This window comes from Echinops telfairi, unplaced genomic scaffold (assembly GCF_000313985.2).
Source record: "Echinops telfairi isolate 266 unplaced genomic scaffold, ASM31398v2 ScPeMD7_7469;HRSCAF=8507_1, whole genome shotgun sequence".
Taxonomy (NCBI): domain Eukaryota; kingdom Metazoa; phylum Chordata; class Mammalia; order Afrosoricida; family Tenrecidae; genus Echinops; species Echinops telfairi.
Window position 1 is genome coordinate 29062953 of NW_022111373.1, and position 22117 is coordinate 29085069.

Genomic DNA, 22117 nt, shown 5'->3' on the forward strand with positions numbered 1-22117 from the left:
CATGTAAGCTGTGAAAACCCCTAAGCACATTGTATTCTTTACTCAATAGATTTTAATGTGCCCAGAACATGAAGCGGAGAGAATAAATATGTACTGTGAGCTGTGTAGGAGGCCTGTTTGTCACCTCTGTAAATTGGGTGGTATTCATTCTAATCACCGTGTAACCACTATGAGCACTGCCTACAAAACCTTAAAGGTAAGACTTGTTTTTGGAATGAAATGTCGATTTTTTTTTTTGTAACTCCATGCCTTTAACAAACATGGTGTGTTGTGTGGTCTGTGTTTTTGGCAATGAGTTAATGTGAAATCTCATTTAAAGACCTTTATTACCCTCTGCCGCTTTGTTAATTTCAACTCATAGCAACCATATTTAAGAGTTTCTGAGGCTTTCAGTCTTTGTGAGAGTAGATAGCCTCATCTTTTATTTTATTTTTTTTAACAGTTTTATTGGCACTTCATCCACATACCTTACAATTTAATAATTCAGTCACATCAAGAGCAATTGTATAGGCATTACCACATTCCATATTAGGACATTTTTTTCTTCCTTTTACTTGTTATTAGGGAATTTTTTTTTTTTTTGCATTATGGTGCCCCCATATTTTGCCCATGAAGTGGCTAGTATGTTTAAGCCATGAACCTTGTGGTGAGCTTACCTGACATTGCCACCAGGGCTCCCTACTAATATCAGAACGACAATATTTTTAACCAGACACTACTTAGTTGGACTAGTATAGAAAGGACCAATATATAGTAAAGCCTGTACTATGCTAGTTAATATTTATGTGTGTAAGGAAAAGCATTTCATATGACTATTACCCAAATTTATGCCAAGCATTAATGACATAGATGAAGATATTGAAGTTTTTAACTTCTGCAGCTTGAAATTGATCAAACTTACAATCAGTATATATTGATAATGTTTGGTGATTGAAATGAAAAAGTTGGAAATAAGAAGGATCTATAATTGGAAAATGTGTCCTTCTTGATAGAAATAATGCTGGTGATTGCATGGTAGAATTTTGGAACACCAAGAACATTCCTACCACTTATCCATCAGTTTGTTGTACTGTTGGTGGTTTGTGTGTTGCCACACATTAGCCAACGTTATTAGCCCAAAACAAGACTCCAGAAATTGATGAAATACCAATTGAAATATGTCAACAAACTGATTTAGCACTGGAAAAACTCATCTATACCAGAAAATTTGGAAGACAGCTACTTGGCTCACTAACTGGAAGAGATCCGTATATTTACTCATTCCAAAGACAGGTGACCCAACAGAATGCACAAATTAATATCATATGCAAGTAAAATTTTGCTGAAGATCATCTAACAACTGCTGGAGCAGTACAATGACAGGGAGCTGCCAGAAATTCTGCCTGGATTCAGAAGAGGATGTGGAACAACAATGTAATGGTCAGGGATTATGTCACCCAGACACTTTTGGCTAGGGGTGGAGTCCAAACTGTTAATCCAGTGGTAGCTTGATACACATCCTTCCAGGTGTGACCTTTTGTATAAGAGCAACAATTGAATAGAGATGATTCTGCTCTGCCACTTTGACTTCCTCCTCACTGAGACTTCCCTGGGGGGACTCTTAATCTGCCTTGAGGGTGGCCCCATATGGGCCGCCCAACCTTGAGAGTTGTTTTTGCCTTGCCGTGCTTCTATTGACCTTAGACCCTTGTGACTCTGTATTCACTGGCCTATGATCTGCCTGCTTCCTGTTTCACCTTTCTGAGCCACCAGCCTCCAGTTACGTGAGTCTGAAGAGGAACTGACTAGCATACAACCTAGGAACTTGTGGTTAATAAAGGTGTGCATCAGGATTGTATCCTCTCACCAGGCTTGTTCAATCTGTATGCTGAGCCAATAATCAGAGAAGCAGGATTATATTGTAACGGTTAAGGATTATGTCAGCTAGACAGTCCTGGGTAAAGTTGGGGTGGGGCCCAACCTATCAAATGGGTCAATGCCTGATTGAAAAGATTGAAATTATCAGTGATTTCATCTTGTCTTGATGTCATAAGCCTTTTTGTATACTAATGAGAGACATTAGAAACTCCCCTCCCCTTTCATTGTTCCCCTCCACCTCGGTACTTGCTGGGACTCTGCTTGCCTCCACAGGAGGCCCCCTGTGGGCTACCACCTACCCCTGAGACCTGTCCTGTCAGCTTTCTACCAACCTTTGATCCACTGAACTCTGTACCCACCGGCCTGTGATCTTGCTGCATTCATAATCAGCTGCTTGCATCATTAGCCTGCAGCTACGTGAGACTGAAGAGGGTGCTGGTTTGCATTGGACATTGGAGTTGGACTGGGCTGGGATGCCTTCATGAAAGATTACTTATTGGTATAAAGCTCTTTTTTATACATATGAGTGTCACTGGATTTGATTCTCTACATACCTAACACAATATGGAGAAGAATATGGTAGGAAGAATTGGAGGAAGGCTTATTAACAATTTTCAGTGTTCAGATGACACAACCTTGCTTGGTGAAAGTGAAGGGGACTTGAAGCACTTGCTGATGAAGATCAAGGATTGTGGCCTTCAATATAGATTACAGTTCAATGAAAAGAACTGGACCAATAACTGGACCAGTAGATAACATGTTTAGTGGAGAAAAAAATTGAAATTATCAGTGATTTCATCTTGACTTGGATTCATGATCAATGCTTATGGAAGAAGCAGTCAAGTTTATCAAATGACGCAACAATGCATTGGGTAAATCTGTTGCATAAGACCTCTTTAAAGTGTTGAAAAGCAAGGATGTTACTTTGAATGACTAAGGTGTGCCTGACAAAAGCAATGGTATATTGAATCACCTCATATGCATGTAAAAGTTGGACATTGAATAATGAATACTGAAGAATTGATGCATTTGAAATATGTTGTTGACAAAGAATATTGAAAGCCAGAAGAACCCACATATATGTCGTGGAAGAAGTACGACCAGAATGCACCTTAGAAGCAAGAATGGCAAAACTTCGTCTCACGTACTTTGGCCATGTTATTAGGAGAGACCGTTTCCTGGAAGAGGACATTATGCTTGGTAAAGTAGAGAACTGGTGGAAAAGAAGAAGACCCTCAGCATGAGGAATTGAAACAGTGTTTGCAACAATGGGCTCAAATATAAGAACAATTGTGAGAATGGTGCAAGACTAGGTGCTTTGTTATATTTATGAGAGTCAGAACCAACTTGGTGGCAACTAACAACGGTGAGTTATTTATTGGAAATACTTTTTTTCATCAGCGTAAATGAATGGAATATGCAGAAATCAACTACATCTGTGGAAAGAGATGATGGGGGAAATTTAAGGATATTTACCCAAACAAGGCTGAATGTGGAACAGATCATCATTTGCAAATTGAGGTTGAAGAAAATGAAAACGTATTCATGAGAGCCTGAGAAAACAATATGGGGGCCACATCCAACCTCTGTTTTTAAACACATTTTATTGGGGGCTCTTACAATTCTTATCACAATCCATACATGCATCCATTGTGTCAAGCACATTTGTACTTTTGTTGCTATCATCATTCTCAAAACATTTGCTTTCTACTTGAGCCCTTGGTATCAGTTCCTCATTTTTCCCTTCCCTCCCCCACCTTCCTTCCCTCCCTCCCTCCCTCCCTCCTTCCCTCCCTCCCTCCCTCATGAATCCTTGATAATTTATAAATTATTATTATTTTGTCATACCTTACACTGTCTGATGTCTCCCTTCACCCACTGTTCTTTTGTCCAGCCCCCAGGGAGGGGGGTTATATGTAGCTCCTTGTGATCGGTTCTCTCTTTCTCCCCCACTATCCCCTTCCCCTCCTGGTATCTCTACTCTCATTACTTGTCCTGAGGGGTTTATCTGTCTTGGATAACCCTGTGTTTCCAGCTCTTATCTGTACCAGTGTACCTCCTCTTGTCTAGCCGGATTTGTAAGGTAGAATTGGGATCATGATGGTGGGGATGGGGGGGTGGGGGAAGCATTAAAGAACTGGAGGAAAGTTGTATCTTTCATTGGTGCTATACTGCACCCTGCCTGGCTAGTTTCCTCCCTGCAGCTCTTCTGTAAGGGGATGTCCAGCTGCCTAAAGATGGCCTCTGGGTCTCCACTCCACACTCCCTCTCATTAACAATGATAAGATTTTTTGTTCTTTGATGCCTGATACCTGATCCCATCAACACCTCGTGATCACACAGGTTGGTGTATTTCTTCCATATGGACTTTGTTGCTTCTCAGCTAGATGGCCACTTGTTTATCTTCAAGTCTTTATAAGACCCCAGAGGCTATGTCTTTTGATAGCGGGCACCATCAGCTTTCCTCACCACATTTGCTTAAGCAAGCTTTGTTCTTCAGCAATCGTGTCGGAGAGGTGAGCATCATGGAATGCCAGGTTAATAGAACAAAGTTCTTGCATTGAGGGAGTACTTGAGTAGAGGCTGAATGTCCATCTGCTACCTTAATACTAAACCTATACATATATGCACATATATCTATTTCCCCATCGTCATATATAAATATATTTGCATATGTACATGCCTGTATTTGGACCTCTATAAATGCCCTTTTGCCTCCTAGTTCTTTTCTCTATTTCCTTTTACTTTCCTCTTTTCCCACTATCATGCTCAGCCTTCATTTGGGTTTCAGTAATTCCTCTTGGCTACGTTGCCCTTTATCAAACCCTACCAGGCCTCCTATACCCTCCTCCCCATTAGTTTTGGGTTACTTGTTCCCTTGTGTGTTAACACCCACTTCCTTTCCTCTCTCTCCCTCTCTCAAGTCTCCCCCCACCCCAACCATTGGTGTCATTTGTTTTCTCCTCTAGATTGTTTATCCCGCCTATCTTATCTAGATAGACATGCAGAGATAATAATGTGCACAAAAAATAAGACAGAGCAAAACAAACCACCTAAAGAAAACAAACAACAACAAAAACCCAACATCATCAGGAAAAAAGAAAAGCTTGTAAATAGGTCAAGGTCTGTTTGTTGACCTTTAGGAGTGTTTTCTGGTTGAGTCTGATGGGTTGCCACACCTTGGCCCTAAAGTCTATTTTTGGTATTCCCTAGGGACTTCATTGCTCTGTTCCCCTTGCTGTTCTGTTGCACGCCCTTAATGTTTTGTCTCGGGGTGGTGGGGTCAAATCAGGCGCAATTCCAGCACAAAGACATCATACATGAAAAGGCGAAAGTCTTTAAAAAGGGAAGAAAGAAAAGACCAACATGAATTTCAGGAGAAATTCTGAAACTCGTTCTTAAATGTAGAGCAACTAAAGCAACTGGAAGAAATGGAGTAAAATCTGAATAGTAGATTTCAAAGGGTGTTCAAGAAGACAAAATTTTACTAAATGTGAAGAAACTTGGGAGTTAAGGAAACAAAAGGGAAGAACGAGCTTAGCCTGTCTCAAGGTGAAAGAGCTGAAGAAAAAAAAACCATGACTTGAGTTGCAGTACTGAAGGAATCTGTGGTTCTATCATTTCTTCATAGTTGATTTTCGACCTCTATGATGAACACGTAATCCCGGAAGTGGGAGAATTCAGCATCAGGACGGGAGGAAGGCCCTTACCCTGTGATATGCAGATGACACAACCTTGCACACTGAAAGTGAGGAGGGCTTGAGGAAAGTCAAAGACTGGCCTTTCATATGAATTACACTAAAGTGTCAAGCAAACAAAAATTCTTACACAAATTTTAAAAAATTGGGTTTCTCCCCCACTCCTCTTTCTCATTTTAGTTCATTGGCAATGTCTGACACCTTGAAATGTTCAGAGTCTCCTGTTGGCCTATATTTAGGTGGTGTTTCTGGGCAAGTCTCATTTTACATAAATTTGTGTGTAAAGATTTTTACCCCATCATGGATCAGCATCGCTGTCAAAAACACCTACCCTTTAGTCCAACAGGAAGATCCGAGCCTTCCTGTGCCAAGGGACAGTATCGCTTTGGGAAACACTAACTCTCAAGTGACTACTTGCTTCTTAAACAAATTACTCAGTATGCTTATATTTTTTTAATTTTATGTTAAGATGTGTAATTATTTCATGAGCACCTAGGTAGAGGTGGGCTATGAAGATTATTTAGGGAGAAATAATCTTTTGAAAGATTATTTGTGTATTATGTATTGTGAATTATAAAATGTGATGAAAGACAATATTATTTGAATTGTTGCTTTTCCATGTACTTGGGAGGATGAGTTTTGGGAGTAATAATGAAGTGTTACTCTTTTTGCCAACCTGCTTTTAATCTTTCATATACCATTGGATCTGTGTGGTCAGGTCAATAACTAATTACCCTGGGTTAATAGTGATGATAGCTGTAGCTGATTTCATTGCCTGTTCATCATAGCAAATATGAAAGGATGAGAATTTAAGGAAAAATCCCCAAGACCCTTTAAAACATCTATTTCTGATCATATGTACTTTTCCACAGGAAAAGCTCTCAAAAGACATTGACTACCTTATTGGTAAGGAGAGCCAGGTGAAGAGTCAAATTTCAGAACTAAATTTGTTAATGAAAGAAACAGAAGTAAGTGTTAACTTGGTATTAATATTTTTTATTTATCTACCTAAACCTCTATTTGTTTATAAAATTGTGTGAGTACTATATGGGCTAGAAGTATAAACTTGTATTTTCACTCCTGTTTTTCTGGGGTTATAGGACAAATGTGAGCATAAATTATGCTGGTGATCACTCTCTTTGATAATGGTAGTGACTAAATGATTCTAGAGCAAAGAGGAAAGATAACTGTGGCAGTTAAGAAAGACCTCATAGTTACTTACACGATAGAATAGAATAGAACTGCCCCAAACTCTGGTGGTGTAGTGATTATGCGTTGGACTGTGATCTGCATGGCTGGCAGTTCAAAACCACCAGAAGCTTCGCAGGAGAAAGACTGAGCTTTCTACTCTTGTAAATAGTTACAGCTGGGAGACCCACATGGGGGTCTCTGTGAGACAGCATTGACTTGATGACAGTGAGTTCTAATCTCCACAGAAGCAGACGGCCTCATCTTTCTTCCGCAGAACATCTAGTGGGTTCAGATCACCGACTTTTCAGATAGCAGCTTAGCCCTTTAACCATTGTCTCACTAGGACTCTCTTTATAAAAAATACCAAACAGGGACAGCTCCCCTCCACCCCTCCAATTTTATTTTTATCATGATTAGATGAAAGTTTACAGAGCAGGTTCGATTTTCCCTCAGCGATTTTGTATGCATTTTGTTTCATCTCATTGGGATCTCCACAATAAAACCTCTTTTATTTCACTTCCTTCTGTTTTTCTTGTTTCCATTCTCCTTCGTGCCTAACCCTTCTGAGCTTTGTCCCTGGATAAATGCTACTATTTGACAGGGTAGGGTAGGACTGCCTCTGAGTTTCTGGGACCCGACTTTTCTCCTGAGGAGTGAGTAGCTGGTGGTTTCCAGCTGCTGGCCTTGCAGTTAGTAGTCCAGTGGGTAGCCACTTTGCCATCAGGGCTCCTTTCCCATATAGGAAGTTGCACACAAAGCACAGAAGGCAACACTTTTCACTAGTTAGTCTAGATGTTTGTTTTGAAATGTTTTGGTTTCAGATGGTCTCAGGGCAGTAGTTTCAATGGAACCGTTACTTCTTAATTAAAATAATCTCTAAATCAGTGGTTCTCAACTTGTGGGTCGTGACTCTTTTGGGGGTTGACCGACTCTTTCACAGGGTTTGCCTAAGACCATCGGAAAACATATTTCCGATGGTCCGAGACACCACTCCTCTATCCGTCTCCAGGCAGGTCCGCCCACATGCAGATACACCCACATATGAGTATCGGCGTGAAGACTGTTACCCATGCTACACCATGCTTCAAGACAAAATTTCATTGATTTGTCATTAGAAATAAATATTTCACAATATATAATTACATATTGTTTTTGTGATTCATCACTGTGCTTTAATGATCTTCAATTTGTAACAATGAAAATAAATCTTGCATAATCAGATATTTACATTACGATTCATAACAGTAGCTAGCAAAATTACAGTATGAAGTAGCAACGAAAATAATTTTATGGTGGGGGAGGTCACTACAACATGAGGAACTGTATTAAAGGGTCGCGGCATTAGGAAGGTTGAGAACCACTGCTCTAAAATAAGATGAAATTGAGAAATTATATGAAGAGTACCGTATTACATTACTTTAAATATCTTGATTTTTAGTATTCCTTTGTGGTGTTTACTGATCGTAGTCACCACCCTAAGTAAATGGTTCCCCTGGTAATTAAAAGTGAGTTTACTTTTTATTTTCGTCTTGTTAAATAACAAGTTGTCTCAGTTTGGTATTATCTCCTAGCATTTAGACATTATCACCTAGATAATATATTGGTTCAGGGATACTATTTTAAGCTATTTTCATCTTAGGCTATAGTTCACGTAAATTTTTAATTTAACCTCTTAATTCTCTTAGTTATATTGCCCTGTCCTTTCTGTATTGCCCTTTACTCTGTTCCTGATTTTGAAGAACTAGCGCATCAGATATTCAGTAGACACTGATCCCTTGAGGTCTAGAGAATTATTTAACTTCTTTTTCTGCCTTATATCAAAACTGCATTTGTGTAGGAAACTTAGCATTAATTATCTTTTCGGCACTAAGACTTTATCTCCATTCTTGACTTTCGCTTAATTAATGTGAAAACTACCTTTTAATCTGTAATTTTGCTTAGCTGAAAAAACTCACCTTTTTAGCTATGTGTAATGATATTTATGGTTTAATGCTTTGATATGTAATTGTAAAAATATTAAGAAGACATCACCACCCTTACCACTACCCCTCTTTTAAAAATTCTGGCTATTCAGTTTAAGAAACAGAGAAGGATATTTGAAAAAAAGTTTTCTTTTATTGTAAATGTTTACCATAAGGCATTAGTAAATTCACATTGTAATTCTTCCCTGTATTTTCAGCTTTTAAGAAAGCTTTGACTGTTATCTGTGAGTCTATTATGAGTGTCTGTTAGTCTTGTTTTTAAAATCAAGTTGGTTTCAGATTTTTATGGACATTTAAAATGTTTGGTAAGCACTGCAGATAGGATAATTTTATGACAGAAATAGCTACATGTATAGTGTTAATAATATTTACTGGTACTGTGTGACATTGTGGTGTTCATTTTATATAAATGATTTTTAAAATGGTACAAAACCCTTAAATGTATAGGTTCCCTTATCCCCAGCTTTCAAATGAAGAAAAACTCAGACATATAGAATTAAGTAGTTTATATAAGGTTACATAGTTGAGTCAGGATTTAATTATATTAAATTTTGTAACTTTAAAGAGAAGAGCTAATATTTTCATATCATTGTGAGCGATGCCTCTTTGTGTGTGTGTGTATGATTGAAGTCTAAGCTTTAAAAATGTAGTAGGGTGGAAAAACCCGCCCCCAACCCCCAAATCCCTGAATTTAAAGACTCTGGAACTATATTTTCCTATATCTTAGGTTAAATCAGTTAATTTCCTATGCTTTAGGTTGAATTAACTAATACCTTTATATGCAATTTGAAAATCATTGTTTTTTAATTTAATTAAATAAATTGTCTTTTGCTGGCTTTGGAAGCAAAAGGCTGAGAGAGTACAATATTGCATATTTATAAAGTAAGTCTAACAGTTAATAAAAGTCCTTGTTGTATATATTTGATACCAAATTACTGTCCTGGAAATTTCAGTCAAGTAATTAAAAATTTTTTTTCATAATATCTGGTTTAGTTGAGTCTTGATGTTTTGGCAGCATGTAGACTAAATATAATTATGTAGAATTTTGTGAAAAGACACTGATTAGCAGATGAGGTAATGCTTTGTTTGTTTTATAATAGTGTAATGGAGAGAGGGCTAAAGAAGAAGCAATTACACATTTTGAAAAGCTCTTTGAAATTCTGGAAGAGAGGAAATCATCTGTTTTGAAAGTAATTGATTCTTCTAAGAAACTAAGATTAGACAAATTTCAGACTCAAGTGGAAGAGTATCAGGGCCTTCTAGAGAACAATGGGCTTGTGGGATATGCTCAAGAAGTGCTTAAAGAGACAGATCAGTCGTGCTTTGTTCAGACAGCAAAACAACTCCACCACAGGTACTTTCTTTTACTTCTAACTTCAAGTTTGTTTAGTAATGTCTTTAAATGTTGCTGTACATTTCAACTTCAGCGCCAAGTTGTTCAATGTGCTGCGTTATGTATGGGAAGTGTGTACAACTCCTGAATGTTGAATGAGTATTTTTTTGGTTAATCATACTGCAGATATTTAGTATGTTTTTTTTCCCTTTAAAGAATCATTTTCCTTTAACATCTCTCTGCAGAATACAGAAAGCTACAGAATCTTTGAAGAGCTTTAGACCTGCAGCTCAGACTTCTTTTGAAGACTATGTTGTTAATACATCTAAACAAACGGAACTTCTTGGAGAGTTGTCCTTTTTCTCCAGTGGTATGTTTTACACTAAATTCGCAAAGTTTAGGAAAAAAATACAAATTCCCTTTAGCTTAGCTTTATAGTAATGTCATCTTACCCTGAAATTGTATTCCATTTATGTTTTTACAACAGTGTTTTAAGCCTCAAAACTGTGCCCTCTTTGGTTTGCCTTTTTCAAATACTGCTTAAATAGTGTCATGTGGTAAATATATCTTAATTGAAAATGCTTTTTCAAAAATTAAGATAAATATGTGTTAATACATGAAGTCTTAGTTTAAACCCCTATTTTAATTATATTTCAAACTATAGGTAAATCCTTTTCGTTGTTGTTGTTGTTGTTAGATGCTGCCCCTATCTTCAATCAAACAAAACACTGCTGGGTCCTGTGCCGTCCTCACAGTCGTTGTTACGTTTGAGCCCAGTGTCAGCCCCTGTGTCAGTCCATCTTGTCAAGAGCCTCCCCCTTTCACGGCTCTTCTGTTTGATCTAGCACGATGTCTCGCTCCTGACGAGCTGTCCACAGTGAGTGAGACGAGGTCTCACCGTTCTCGTTATATGTCTCCAAAGACAGGCTTGTTTATTCTCTTGGCAGTCTGTGGGGCTTTTCAATGTTCTTCTCCAGCACCACAGCTCACATGCTTTGATTCTTCTTCAGGCTTCCTGATTCATTGTCCAAGTTTCACATGCGTATGAGGCAATTGAAAATACCATGGCTTGGCCCTCTAGGTGATTCCCTTGCTTTTCAACACTTTAAAAAGAGGTCGTATGTAGCAGATTTACCCATAGTAATGTGTTGTTTGATCTCTTGACTTCTACTTCTATGATCATTGATTATGGATCCAAGCAAGACAACATCCTTGACAGCTCCAATCTTTGCTCCATTTATGGTTCAGTTGTGAGGTTTGGGTTTATGTGCATTGCGTTGCAGTCCATACTGAAGGCTACAATCCTTGTTTTCGCCAGTAAGTGCTACAGGTTCTCCTCAACGGTCAGCAAGCAAGGTTGTGTCATCTGCATATGGCAGGTGATTACGAAGCTTTCTTCCAATCCCGGTGTCAGTCTTCATATAAGGCAGCTTCTCTGTTTATTGGTCAGCATACAAATTGAATAAGAATGGTGAGAAAATACAATCCTTATGCACACCTTTCTTGATTGTAAACCATGCAGTATTCCTTGTGCTGTTGGCACAGCTCCCTCTTGATCCATGTACACGTTCCACAGGAGCACCATGAAGTGTCTGGAATGCTCATGACTCTTCTCAAGGCTATTCTGTTTTGATGACCCACACAGTCGAATGCCTTTGCAAAGATACAGTTAAGGTTATATTTTAGGTCTTGTGGCTGTTTTAATTATCTTTTGCTTCAACCTGAACTGACGTACGAACAATTGTCTTTTCCACTAAACTTGCAGCCAGAATCAGATTTGTTTTTGTTATGGTGCACATAGCCAAAGGCCTTCATGTAGTCAATAAAACACAAGTAAGCACTGTGTGGTATTCTCTACTTTCAGCCAACAACCATCTGATGTCAGCAGTGATGTCCCTTGCTTCACTGCTATTTCTAAAGTTTTCAGTGGCTAATTCATCAGAAGTGACACCAGAGTCCTTCATAGCCTGTGTTTTAGTCTGGAACGTCTGCTGAATCCTGTTCACTTTTGGTCACCCTGCTGGTATTTTAAATACCAGTGCCATGATATTCAAATACCAGCAACACACAAACCACTACAGTAAGACAAACTGACAGACAGCGATGGCTTGTGAGTTGCTGTGATGCTGTGCCAGTGAGAGCGGTGTCGCTGGTATATTCAAACACCAGCAGGGTCACCCCAAGTTAACAGCTTTCTAGAACACATCATTGTGCTTATGTGGAACCTGTACATGTGCAAACAGAGCAAGGGAGTACCACATGGTTTAAAATCAGGAGAGATGTGTGTTGGTGGTGTAACCTCTCACCATGCTTATTCAATCTGTATGCTGTGAAAATCATCAGAGAAGCTGGGTTATATGAAGAAGAATGTGGCGTCAAGATGGGAGGAGGTATATTAACCTCCAGTATGCCAATGACACAACCTTGCATTGCTGAAAGTCAGGAGAACTTAGAAGCACCTGCTGTTGAAGATCAAGGACTGCATCCTTCAATATGGATTACAAATTAATGTAAAGACAAGAAAGTTCCTCACAACCAGACCAACAAATAATATGTCAGATGGAGAGAAGATTGAAGGCAAGGATTTCATCTTGTTTGGATCGACAATCAATGTTCATGGAAGCAGCAGTGAAAAGATTCAAAAGACACATTGCCTGGGGTAAATCTGCTGCAGAAGACCTCATTAAGGTGCTGAAAAGGAAGGATGTTAATTTGAAGGACTAAGGTGCACCTGATCCAAGCCATGATATTTTCAGTCATCTCATCTGCATGTGAAAGTTAGATGTTGAAGACTGAAGAAAAACCTATGCATTTGAATTGTGGTGCTGGCGAAGAATATTGAAAGTGCCATGCACTGCCAAAAGAACAAACATCTATTTTGGAAGTAGTATAGCCAGAATGTTTCTTAGAGGCAAAGATGGTGAGACTCCATCTCATGTATTTTGTCCATGTTCTCAGGAGAGCGCAGTCCTTGGAAAAGGACATCTTGTTTGGTAAAGTAGATGGGCAGTGAAAAAAAGCGCAAGACTTTTGGTAAGATGGATTGACAAAGTGGCTGTAATGATGCACTCATAGCGATGGTTGTGAGGGTGGGGCAGAACTGACAGTACACAGAGTTGCTATGAGTTAGAACCAAATGGGGGGATTACTTAGCAACACTTACAGAGTATAAGTTCATACCCTATGACTCAGCAGATAATCTTACTAGACTGTTATTATGTAGCAAGGATTGTGGAAGTATACAAGGATTTATATCTTAGAGAAGAACTAGAATAGTATTTCCAAAAATAGACAATTTTTTTAGATATCCACATAAGTGATTATGTGCCACATCATGTCCATTTGGACAGTGTTTGACTGCATTTACACCTAGTGTCCCAACCCTGGGAAAGCTTATGATATTAAAAATTCAAAGTACATACCATCATTTATAATAACAAACAGGTACTACTTTGTTACTGTTAGTCTGGGTAAACAAATCCACAGAAACTCATGTATAAGAGAGAGTTTTTATATCAAGGGTAAGTATACATTAAGAAAGCATCCCAGCCCCATGCTGTCCAAGCCCATAAGTCCAACATTAGCCCATATGTCCGACACCAATCTACAAAGTCCTCCTAGACTCACAAAACACCCGCAATGATGCCAACTGCAGGCGGAAAGCCGAATCAGTGAGCGTGTAAGCATCTCAGCGCTGGCAGGGGTCTCCACACGGCTGCTCCAGCACCCAGGGCAGCATCAGGGTAGGGCCATGTGACTTCTCCTCAAGGATGTCTTGCAGGAAGTGAGCCTTGCCAGCTGAATCAGGGAACTGGCAAGACAGCTGCACCCTGGTCACGACCATCAGAGAGCAAGAGACCCAAGAACCAGAAAGGCGAGGCTCACTGAGCCATTTATCTCTCCACCCTACAATTAATCCCACATTGGCCAGGTTGGCACAATGAACCTTAGCCATCTCAGTGACATATATCAAAACATTATTACTGTTATATTATGTTAAACATGCCTTAATGTATCTGGAAGTACAGCTAGGAATCATTTGACTGACTGATGGTCTATAACGATTCTAATTTCTCTACAAATTTGATTTAATGACAGATCTAGGATTGGAATTTATTCATAATCTGTGGTCAGTGATGTTCATACAGCATCCAAATTACCAAACATACTATTTCACAGAACTTACTGTGGACATTGATTGTAGTAGGATATTACTGAGGGGGAAAACTGGCAGGATCTAGTTATAATATATATAGTCATTTTCTCTTAGCTACTTAAAATCTTTTTATGCATTATGTATTTTTCCTATAAAAAATAAAATATGTCATTTATACTTGGAGAAATTTATTTAAATTGTTTTGCAACTTTTCAGAAGAAAATATTAAAGGAAACTATACAATCCATCATTGAAAATTTGATATATTCCTCAAAACAGGTTGACAACTTTATTAAAATATTAATTTATGTTTTTAGGTGGTCACAGATGAAAATTTTAAAGACTGGGTTGGTTAATTAGTAGGTACATAATAAAATATGTAGTTTATTTAATTTCTAGTGAATGATTATAATGCTTGAAGTAATTAATTTTTAATTTTTTTCTAGCTTTTTTCTTTTGTCAGTAAAAACATACCTCTTAAAATCTTTATCTTTTTTCTTATACATAATTTATAATTTAGAAAAATTTTAGGTTATAAATTTGTTAATTTTTATCAAGGAAAAAGCGCCAATTTTGAAATCAGTATTGCAATAAACAGCATGGAGGTAGACAAGTCTTTCCTATTGCCAAGAGGCAAGAGTCAGACAAGCCTCCATACTCCATCCTTGGTTGTCTGTTCTTAACTAGCCATTCCTCCCACTCTACATTGATGCTGCGTTCAATAATTCATTGCAATAGGTGCTAAAAGCTCACAGACAATACTCATGATTAAGGGAGTTAATTAGGGAAGTCAGTAGGTTACCACAAGTCAGAATCAGCATGGGTCATTGGTCTCAACCAGCAGCCAAGTCTCTCTCCCCCACTCTCAGCCTCTTAGCCACAAGGTCTCTTGGACTTTGCTTTTGTGAACCCGGAAGCCAGTCCACTTGTTCTGTTCCATAGTCTTGGGCCAGATGAGAAGGTACCCCTTAGTCTCAGTGCTGCTCTTCTGAGGCACCGTGCCACAGTCTCTGATGTATCTCTTCTTGGTGTGGCCTCCATGTTTCTCTATCAACTCCTAATTCAAAGATGGCCCATCTTTATAGCCTGTGGTGGGGATGCCATTAATCAAAACTGACCAATCCCCTCCCTCAGTGTTAAACACACCCAATTTACATAATCCCACCTTATCATTGGTGGGAATTAACAGATGAGAGGGATGGAGTGACACAGTAGCTGCAATAATGGGCCCAAACATAAGAACACTGGCAAGGATGGCTCAGGACTGGACAGTGTTTTGTTCTATTGTGCACAAGGTCACTGTGAGTTGGAGCTGACTTGAGAACAACATCAGCAGCATAGAGACTTGGGTAACAGAGCTATATTAAGAAATTTCCCTCCATCACAAGTATTTGAGATCACAAAGTATTGCTTTCTCTTTCACTCTTCTTTCAGGCATAGATGTGCCAGAGATCAATGAAGAAGAGAGCAAAGTTTATAACAATGCTTTAATAAATTGGCACCACCCAGGAAAGAATGACAAAGCTGATAGCTATGTTCTTGAGTATCGGAAGATTAACAGAGATGAGGAAATGCTGTCATGGAATGAGACAGAAGTTTGTGGCACAAGTAAAGTGGTTTGTGATTTGGAAAGTAATTCTTCCTATGCCTTCAGAGTGAGAGCCTACAAGGGTTCAATCTGTAGTCCTTGCAGCAGAGAACTGATTCTTCATACGCCTCCTGCTCCAGGTACTGTGAATTTGGGGAATGAAAAAAAGCCTAGGATTCGAAGAGACCTTGATAAATTAGTCCACATATCTTTGTAGAAGTACATTGAAACTAATTAACTCGTATTATTGAAAGACTAGAGTGTGATTCCAGTACTATATCTGACTATTTAAATAGAAATGGTTATTTTGAAATTTATTTACATAGTATTTAGAAATGTGCTGAATCAGAGTTGAATTTCACTGTGCTGAGAACAAGATTGGATTTTAACTGACATCAGATAAAGATAGATGAACAGAATAAATTTGAATGAGCAAGATTATTACGGTATAAATGCAACCTTAAAAGATTTTTTTAAATAGTACAGTTCTACATTTTTAAGTCAATTTATAGATGTCCCTATTACATATGAAGTTAGGTAGATTTTTTAAAAAATTATGATAGCTGAAGTAGAATTTCAATTTAATTCCAAGTTGCTGGGTCTTTCTCTCTAGCTTAGTGATTGTAGCACCTAGGAATAGAAGCTGTATCTTACTATGCTGATAACTTCCCCACGCTAAAAACTTGGCCTGCCCATTGACCCTCCTTCTCTCTTCCAAGTTAAAAACCAGTGATTTGAATGCTACTTGGAGAGTGCCTGTAGATACTCACTGATGGAGAATGATGCATCCTTTAGATGATGTTCACTGTAGTTTTTCCATAGACAAAAGATATTTATAATGAAAGCTGTGCTAATTCTGGTTAGCAGAAAAAAAAATTGCCCTGTTGGCCACTGACTTAGAGATTTCTTGGATTGCATTGCCCTGTCCATTTTTAGTGCCTTAGGCACCCACATTTTCTGGACTCTGCCATTCCTTCTCTTTTTGTCTAAGAGAAGCAATGTATTATCCACTATTCTTTTCCATGCATATTATGGTTTTAAAGAAATGAGTACAAGTAAGTTGGCTAAACTTATCTTTTTGATAGTAAAAATATCCAGTAGGGAACTGTAGGATAGATTTGCGAGTGTTTTATGGTTTATGTTGTTTCTGCTTTTTTTCTCTGATCGAAAGTGGAAGAAACAAACTTGGAAGTAACTCTCCTGTTTTCAGTAATATGGTGGGGTGGGGGTGGGGGGAGGGATGGAAGAAAGGAAACTGTTGTTTTCCTCCTCTTTGTGAGAAGTCACCTGAATAGGGTGGTCAGATACCATATGTACTCGAGTATAAGCTGACCCGAATGTCAACTGAGGCACCTAATTTTACCACAAAAGCTACATTAAAAATGTGCCGAGAAAACTTGGCTTATACACAAGTATATACGGTAATTTGTGCAAACTGGGAGATTTAGATTAATCGAGAGGAACAAATGATCCTTGTGTCAGAATGACAACTTTCATCAGGAAGGATGGGCAACCTCTTCTTGGTAGTAGCCGATGTTATGGATCATGTTAAATGGATCATGTTGATAGAGACTTTTGAATGTGGCAGTATATTATACATGAGGAAATTAAAGATTGGGTTAAATTTTAATTACATGCTTGAGCTGAAGTTCAGACCCAGATCTCTGACCTCATTTTTTTTCTTTTACTTTTTTTTAACACTGTACCATGTTTCTCATGTCTGTGATGTTGATTACTAAAATAACATTAAAATAACTCAAATTTTCCATTTTTGTAACATTTAAGATAGGTATTTAAGAATATTAAAGAATATATGTATCCTCAATACTATTTATGTAAAGAACATATTTATAAAGAATACATGTTCCTTAATATTATATGTAGTCTTAATATATAAAGCTATATAGTCCTAAGGTATATATTTAAGAATATTATATACTTAAGAATAAAGAGATAGAGATTTACAAACATGTACAAAAATCTGGGAGTATTTACAACCTTTTATTTTAGGAACACGTTTGATAAAATATCTTGGTAGATTGACTACCTCTATTCCAAGGAATTGCATGTAGAAATTTTCTCATACACTTAAAATATTTTCTTCTGTTTTTGAGATTTTCAAAGCTTTTCAGATAGTTTTTACTGAAAATAAAATGTTTACTGAAATTACTTCTTGCCTTGAGGTTTGAGTGTCATAGGTTTCTAGGGTATTCTAGCATTTTCTATTTTTAAAATTTTAACCTTAAATTCTAGAAATGTTCGGTGATAATTTTTCAAACTAATTTTGGACTCTTTTTAAAGTTTTCAGTTTTCTTTTTGATGAGAAATGCGGCTATAATAATGAGCACCTCTTGCTGAACTTGAAGAGAGATCGTGTTGAGAGTAGAGCTGGATTTAATCTTCTACTTACTGCGGAACGTGTCCAAGTGGGCTATTACACAAGTTTAGATTACATCGTTGGAGATGTTGGAATTACAAAAGGGAAACACTTTTGGGCCTTCCGTGTGGAACCATATTCATACCTGGTGAAAGCAGGAGTAGCTTCCAGTGATAAGCTACAAGAATGGCTCCGCTCTCCCCGAGATGCAGTTAGTCCAAGGTAGAGTCTTTCATGTCTCTGGAATGTGATGATTCTCTAAAAGTAAATGCCTTTGTTTAGCAAGCTAAGCCTGAAAATAGAGTCAGGTTGTCTTTCTGAATAATGAGATTTACAGTTAGTTTCGCCTTCTACGATGAAGTCCGGATTCTTTTTAAGTGTGACACACCTTTGCAGTTTTACATTTCGATGATCTTTAATATCAGTTAACCTAAATTATGTAATAAAGATTACTCACATAGGAGGGTAAATCAAAAAGTATTGCTAACTGAGATCCTAGTTTATGCCTGTGTGGGGTTTTACCAAACAAAGTGTTTTAAACATGCTTCTGCACTCAGTGGGTGGCTGCAGGCAAGTGCTCTCGGTAAGAGACTTGTCTTAGACTCACTGGAATGCTGCTGTAAAAAAGGATACTTTTTGTACCTTTAAAAAATAAAATACTCTGAGGTCAAGACTAATAATAAAATTTGAGCGACACTCACTCAAATGGACATCTCAAATCATTGAAACTTGGCAACAAGTTTAGGAATGCTGCCCACATGAAACAACAGTGTTCAGATAGGTCAAGCATTTTAAGGAACGTTGGAAAGACTTGAAAGATGAGCCAAGAGGGGGAAGACTCAACCTTAAATGAAGAAACTGGCTGAGAGCCAGAAATTGATGAGCGAAGACTATGAAATTATCATTCATAAAATAGCTTTTGAAGTTTGGATCTCAGATATTTTGGAATTTTTTCTTCAAGTATTTTGGCCTCAGCAAGCTTTTTGTTTAATGGGCATCAAAGCATTATACAAAAATCTTAAGTTTTCATCAGTCATGTAAGCAAGATTGTAGCTAATAAAGATGATTCTATGGAATTAATTATAACAGGGATTCATCTCAAATTTATCAAATAATATCCAGAGAGTGAGGTCCAATCTAAATAGTGGTTTTTGAAAGAATCTACTGGACCAGTTCAAGGGAGAGAGGTGAGCTCAGAATATTACAGTGACTAAAGTTTTCAGTTCCGAAGAGGTCACTTGATAGATTTTCTTGAAGGACACAGGAGGCTCATGGGTCGATTAGGAAGATACTGTAAGAAAGCTGACCTCTGCAGTGTGAAGAAAAAGGCGAGGCAATTGTGCGGAGGGGTTCTTTTTCTGTATGACGGTCCATTTGCTCATTCTTTGAGGGCAGCAAGGACTATCTTAAGGGAATTTCTTTTTTTTTTTAATCGTTTTATTAGGGGCTCATACAACTCTTATCACAATCCATACATCAGTTGTGTAAAGCGCATTTGTACATTCATTGCCCTCATCATTCTCACAACATCTGCTCTCCACCTAAGCCCCTGGCATCAGCTCCTCATTTTTTCCCCTCCCTCCCCGCTCCCCCCTCCCTCATGAACCCTTAATAATTTATAAATTATTATTTTGTCATATCTTGCCCTGTCTGACGTCTACCTTCATCCATTTCTCTGTTGTCCGTCCACCAGGAAGGAGGTCACATGTAGATCCTTGTAATTGGTTCCCCCTTTCCAACCCACTCTCCCTCTACGCTCCCAGTATCACCACTCTCACCACTGGTCCTGAAGGGATCATCCACCACTGGTCCTGAAGGGATCATCTGCCCTGGATTCCCTGTGTTTCCAGTTCCTACCTGTACCAGTGTACATCCTCTGGTCTAGCCAGACTTGCAAGGTAGAATTCATGTCATGATAGTGGGAGCAGGGAGGAAGCATTTAGGAACTAGAGGAAAGTTGTATGTTTCATCATTGCTACATCGCACCCTGACTGGCTCATCTCCTCCCTGAGACCCTTCTGTAAGCGGATGTCCATCTTAAGGGAATTTCATTGAGGAACCTCACCCCATTCCCTTTCCATAGTGATGTTATGTCTTCAAACTTGTTTTAGTTCCCAAACTCACCATTTAGAAGGAACATGATTCGAGTCTCTCCAGGATGCCAAAATTGTCCTTAGAACGTGGAGTAACCCAAAGAGCACAGGGTTCTTTGGGGAGGGTTAGAGAGATGGCAGCCCCCCCTTCAGAGGATTTGGTTCCCATAGAGGAGATGTCAAGAACAGTAGCTCCCATTTTGATAATTTTGTTTAATCAAGGTTTCTCTGATTTGGGCACAATACTTTTTGACTTACTCTCTTATGTAGTGTCTCTAATTGTTATATTTCGAATTTGATAGGAAGTTTTTCTTTCATTATAGGATAGAATTTCTTTAAATGCTTCCCTTAGTTATTTGAAAATTAAGTCATGGTTGACATGTTTTTACACCTAGGAATTCTAGTATTTTAAAAGGTTGTTAACAGCTTGTACATTTAAGTGGGTTACACTGAACTGGCCAAGAGAAAATCCTTCGGTGGTGTAGTTATTACGAGTTGGGCTATGACCCAAGAGGTCAGGAGTTTGAAACCACCAATTGCTCCAAGGGAGAAAGACGGGGCTTCCTACTCCCATAAAAAGTTAGTCTTTGAAACTCACCAGGGCAGTTTTCCATCCTGTAGGGTCGGTATGAGTTGTCCTGGACTTAATGGCAGTGACTGTGAGTCCAGATAAACCATTTTTTGACCACTTACGTGAATATCCTCCAAACAATCTGAATTTATGGGGGAATTTTTTTAAACAAAGAATGCTATATAAATAATGAAATTAAGAAGAGAAAAGTGGTTAATTAAGCTTAGTGGCACATTTGTTTTAAGAAAATACAGATTAGACAAACTGAAGTAAGGCCTGTGTTCCTTAGAGGCAAGGATGACAAGACTTTGTCTCACATACTGTATTGTTAGGGGACTCAGTCCCTGGAGAAGAACTTAATGTTTGGTAAAGTGGAAGGGTGGCAGAATTCTGATATAAAAACTATAACTTTAAATCAGTATGTTTTATCTTGTGAAGGTTTATGGGTGATGATGCGGATACGATTCTACTTTCAATGTTTTACATTTCAGATATGAGCAAGACAGTGGACATGACAGCGGAAGTGAAGATGCTTCTTTTGACTCTTCACAGCCATTTACATTAGTCACTATAGGCATGAAGAAGATTTTCATACCCAAGTCTCCTACTTCAAATGAAGCTGAAAATAGAGTCTTCCCCATGCCAACAAGTATAGGGGTTTTCCTTGACTATGAGAAAGGGAAAGTGGGCTTCTACGACATGGATCACATGAAATGCCTTTATGAGCGCCAAGTAGACTGTTCAAACACGATGTACCCAGCGTTTGCCTTGATGGGCAGTGGAGGGATTCAGCTCGAAGAACCCATCACAGCGAAGTATCTGGAATACTAAGGACTTGGCGTGCCAACATCTGGTGGGACTTAGGTTGTGAAATGTGAACAGAACCATGCCTTGGTGTTAACCTCTGTCGCTAATTATATATCATCTAAGTATTCTCTCACCATACTTGTTTGTTGTGTATGTTTTTTCTCTAAGCACAGAAAACCTAAATTGCCTTGCTGCTTCCATGTCGTTGTTCGCCTTTCACCCATTGTTGTTGACTATACATGGCAACGTATACAGCACCGCCAGTTCCTGCATGTACACCTCAGTGGCATTGCCACGGGGTTTGAGTTGCACTACCTTGTCTGAGATGTTCGTCCTTCACAAGCATATACTGACTGTCCCCTGACATTGCTGCTTGATCTTTTGAGTTGTGGTCCATTTGATCCCATCTAGATAGTTCTTTAAGAGCGCAATGCTCAAGACAGACCATTTTTTACTAGTTAAGC

General features: G+C 38.5%; 1 protein-coding gene across 2 annotated transcripts in view; it reads left to right on the plus strand.

Moving 5' to 3' along the window:
* Positions 1–21784, plus strand: part of TRIM36 (tripartite motif containing 36) — a 37242-nt gene extending 15458 nt beyond the window's left edge. For both annotated transcript variants that reach the window (XM_004706578.2, XM_045285364.1), the window contains exons 4-10: positions 50–196; positions 6428–6523; positions 9829–10082; positions 10307–10431; positions 15652–15945; positions 18107–18404; positions 21338–21784. In XM_004706578.2, the coding sequence (XP_004706635.1) occupies positions 50–196; positions 6428–6523; positions 9829–10082; positions 10307–10431; positions 15652–15945; positions 18107–18404; positions 21338–21677 (1554 nt within the window). In that variant the 3' untranslated portion in view covers positions 21678–21784. The remainder of the gene's footprint in view (positions 1–49; positions 197–6427; positions 6524–9828; positions 10083–10306; positions 10432–15651; positions 15946–18106; positions 18405–21337) is intronic.
* Positions 21785–22117: the final 333 nt, after the last annotated feature.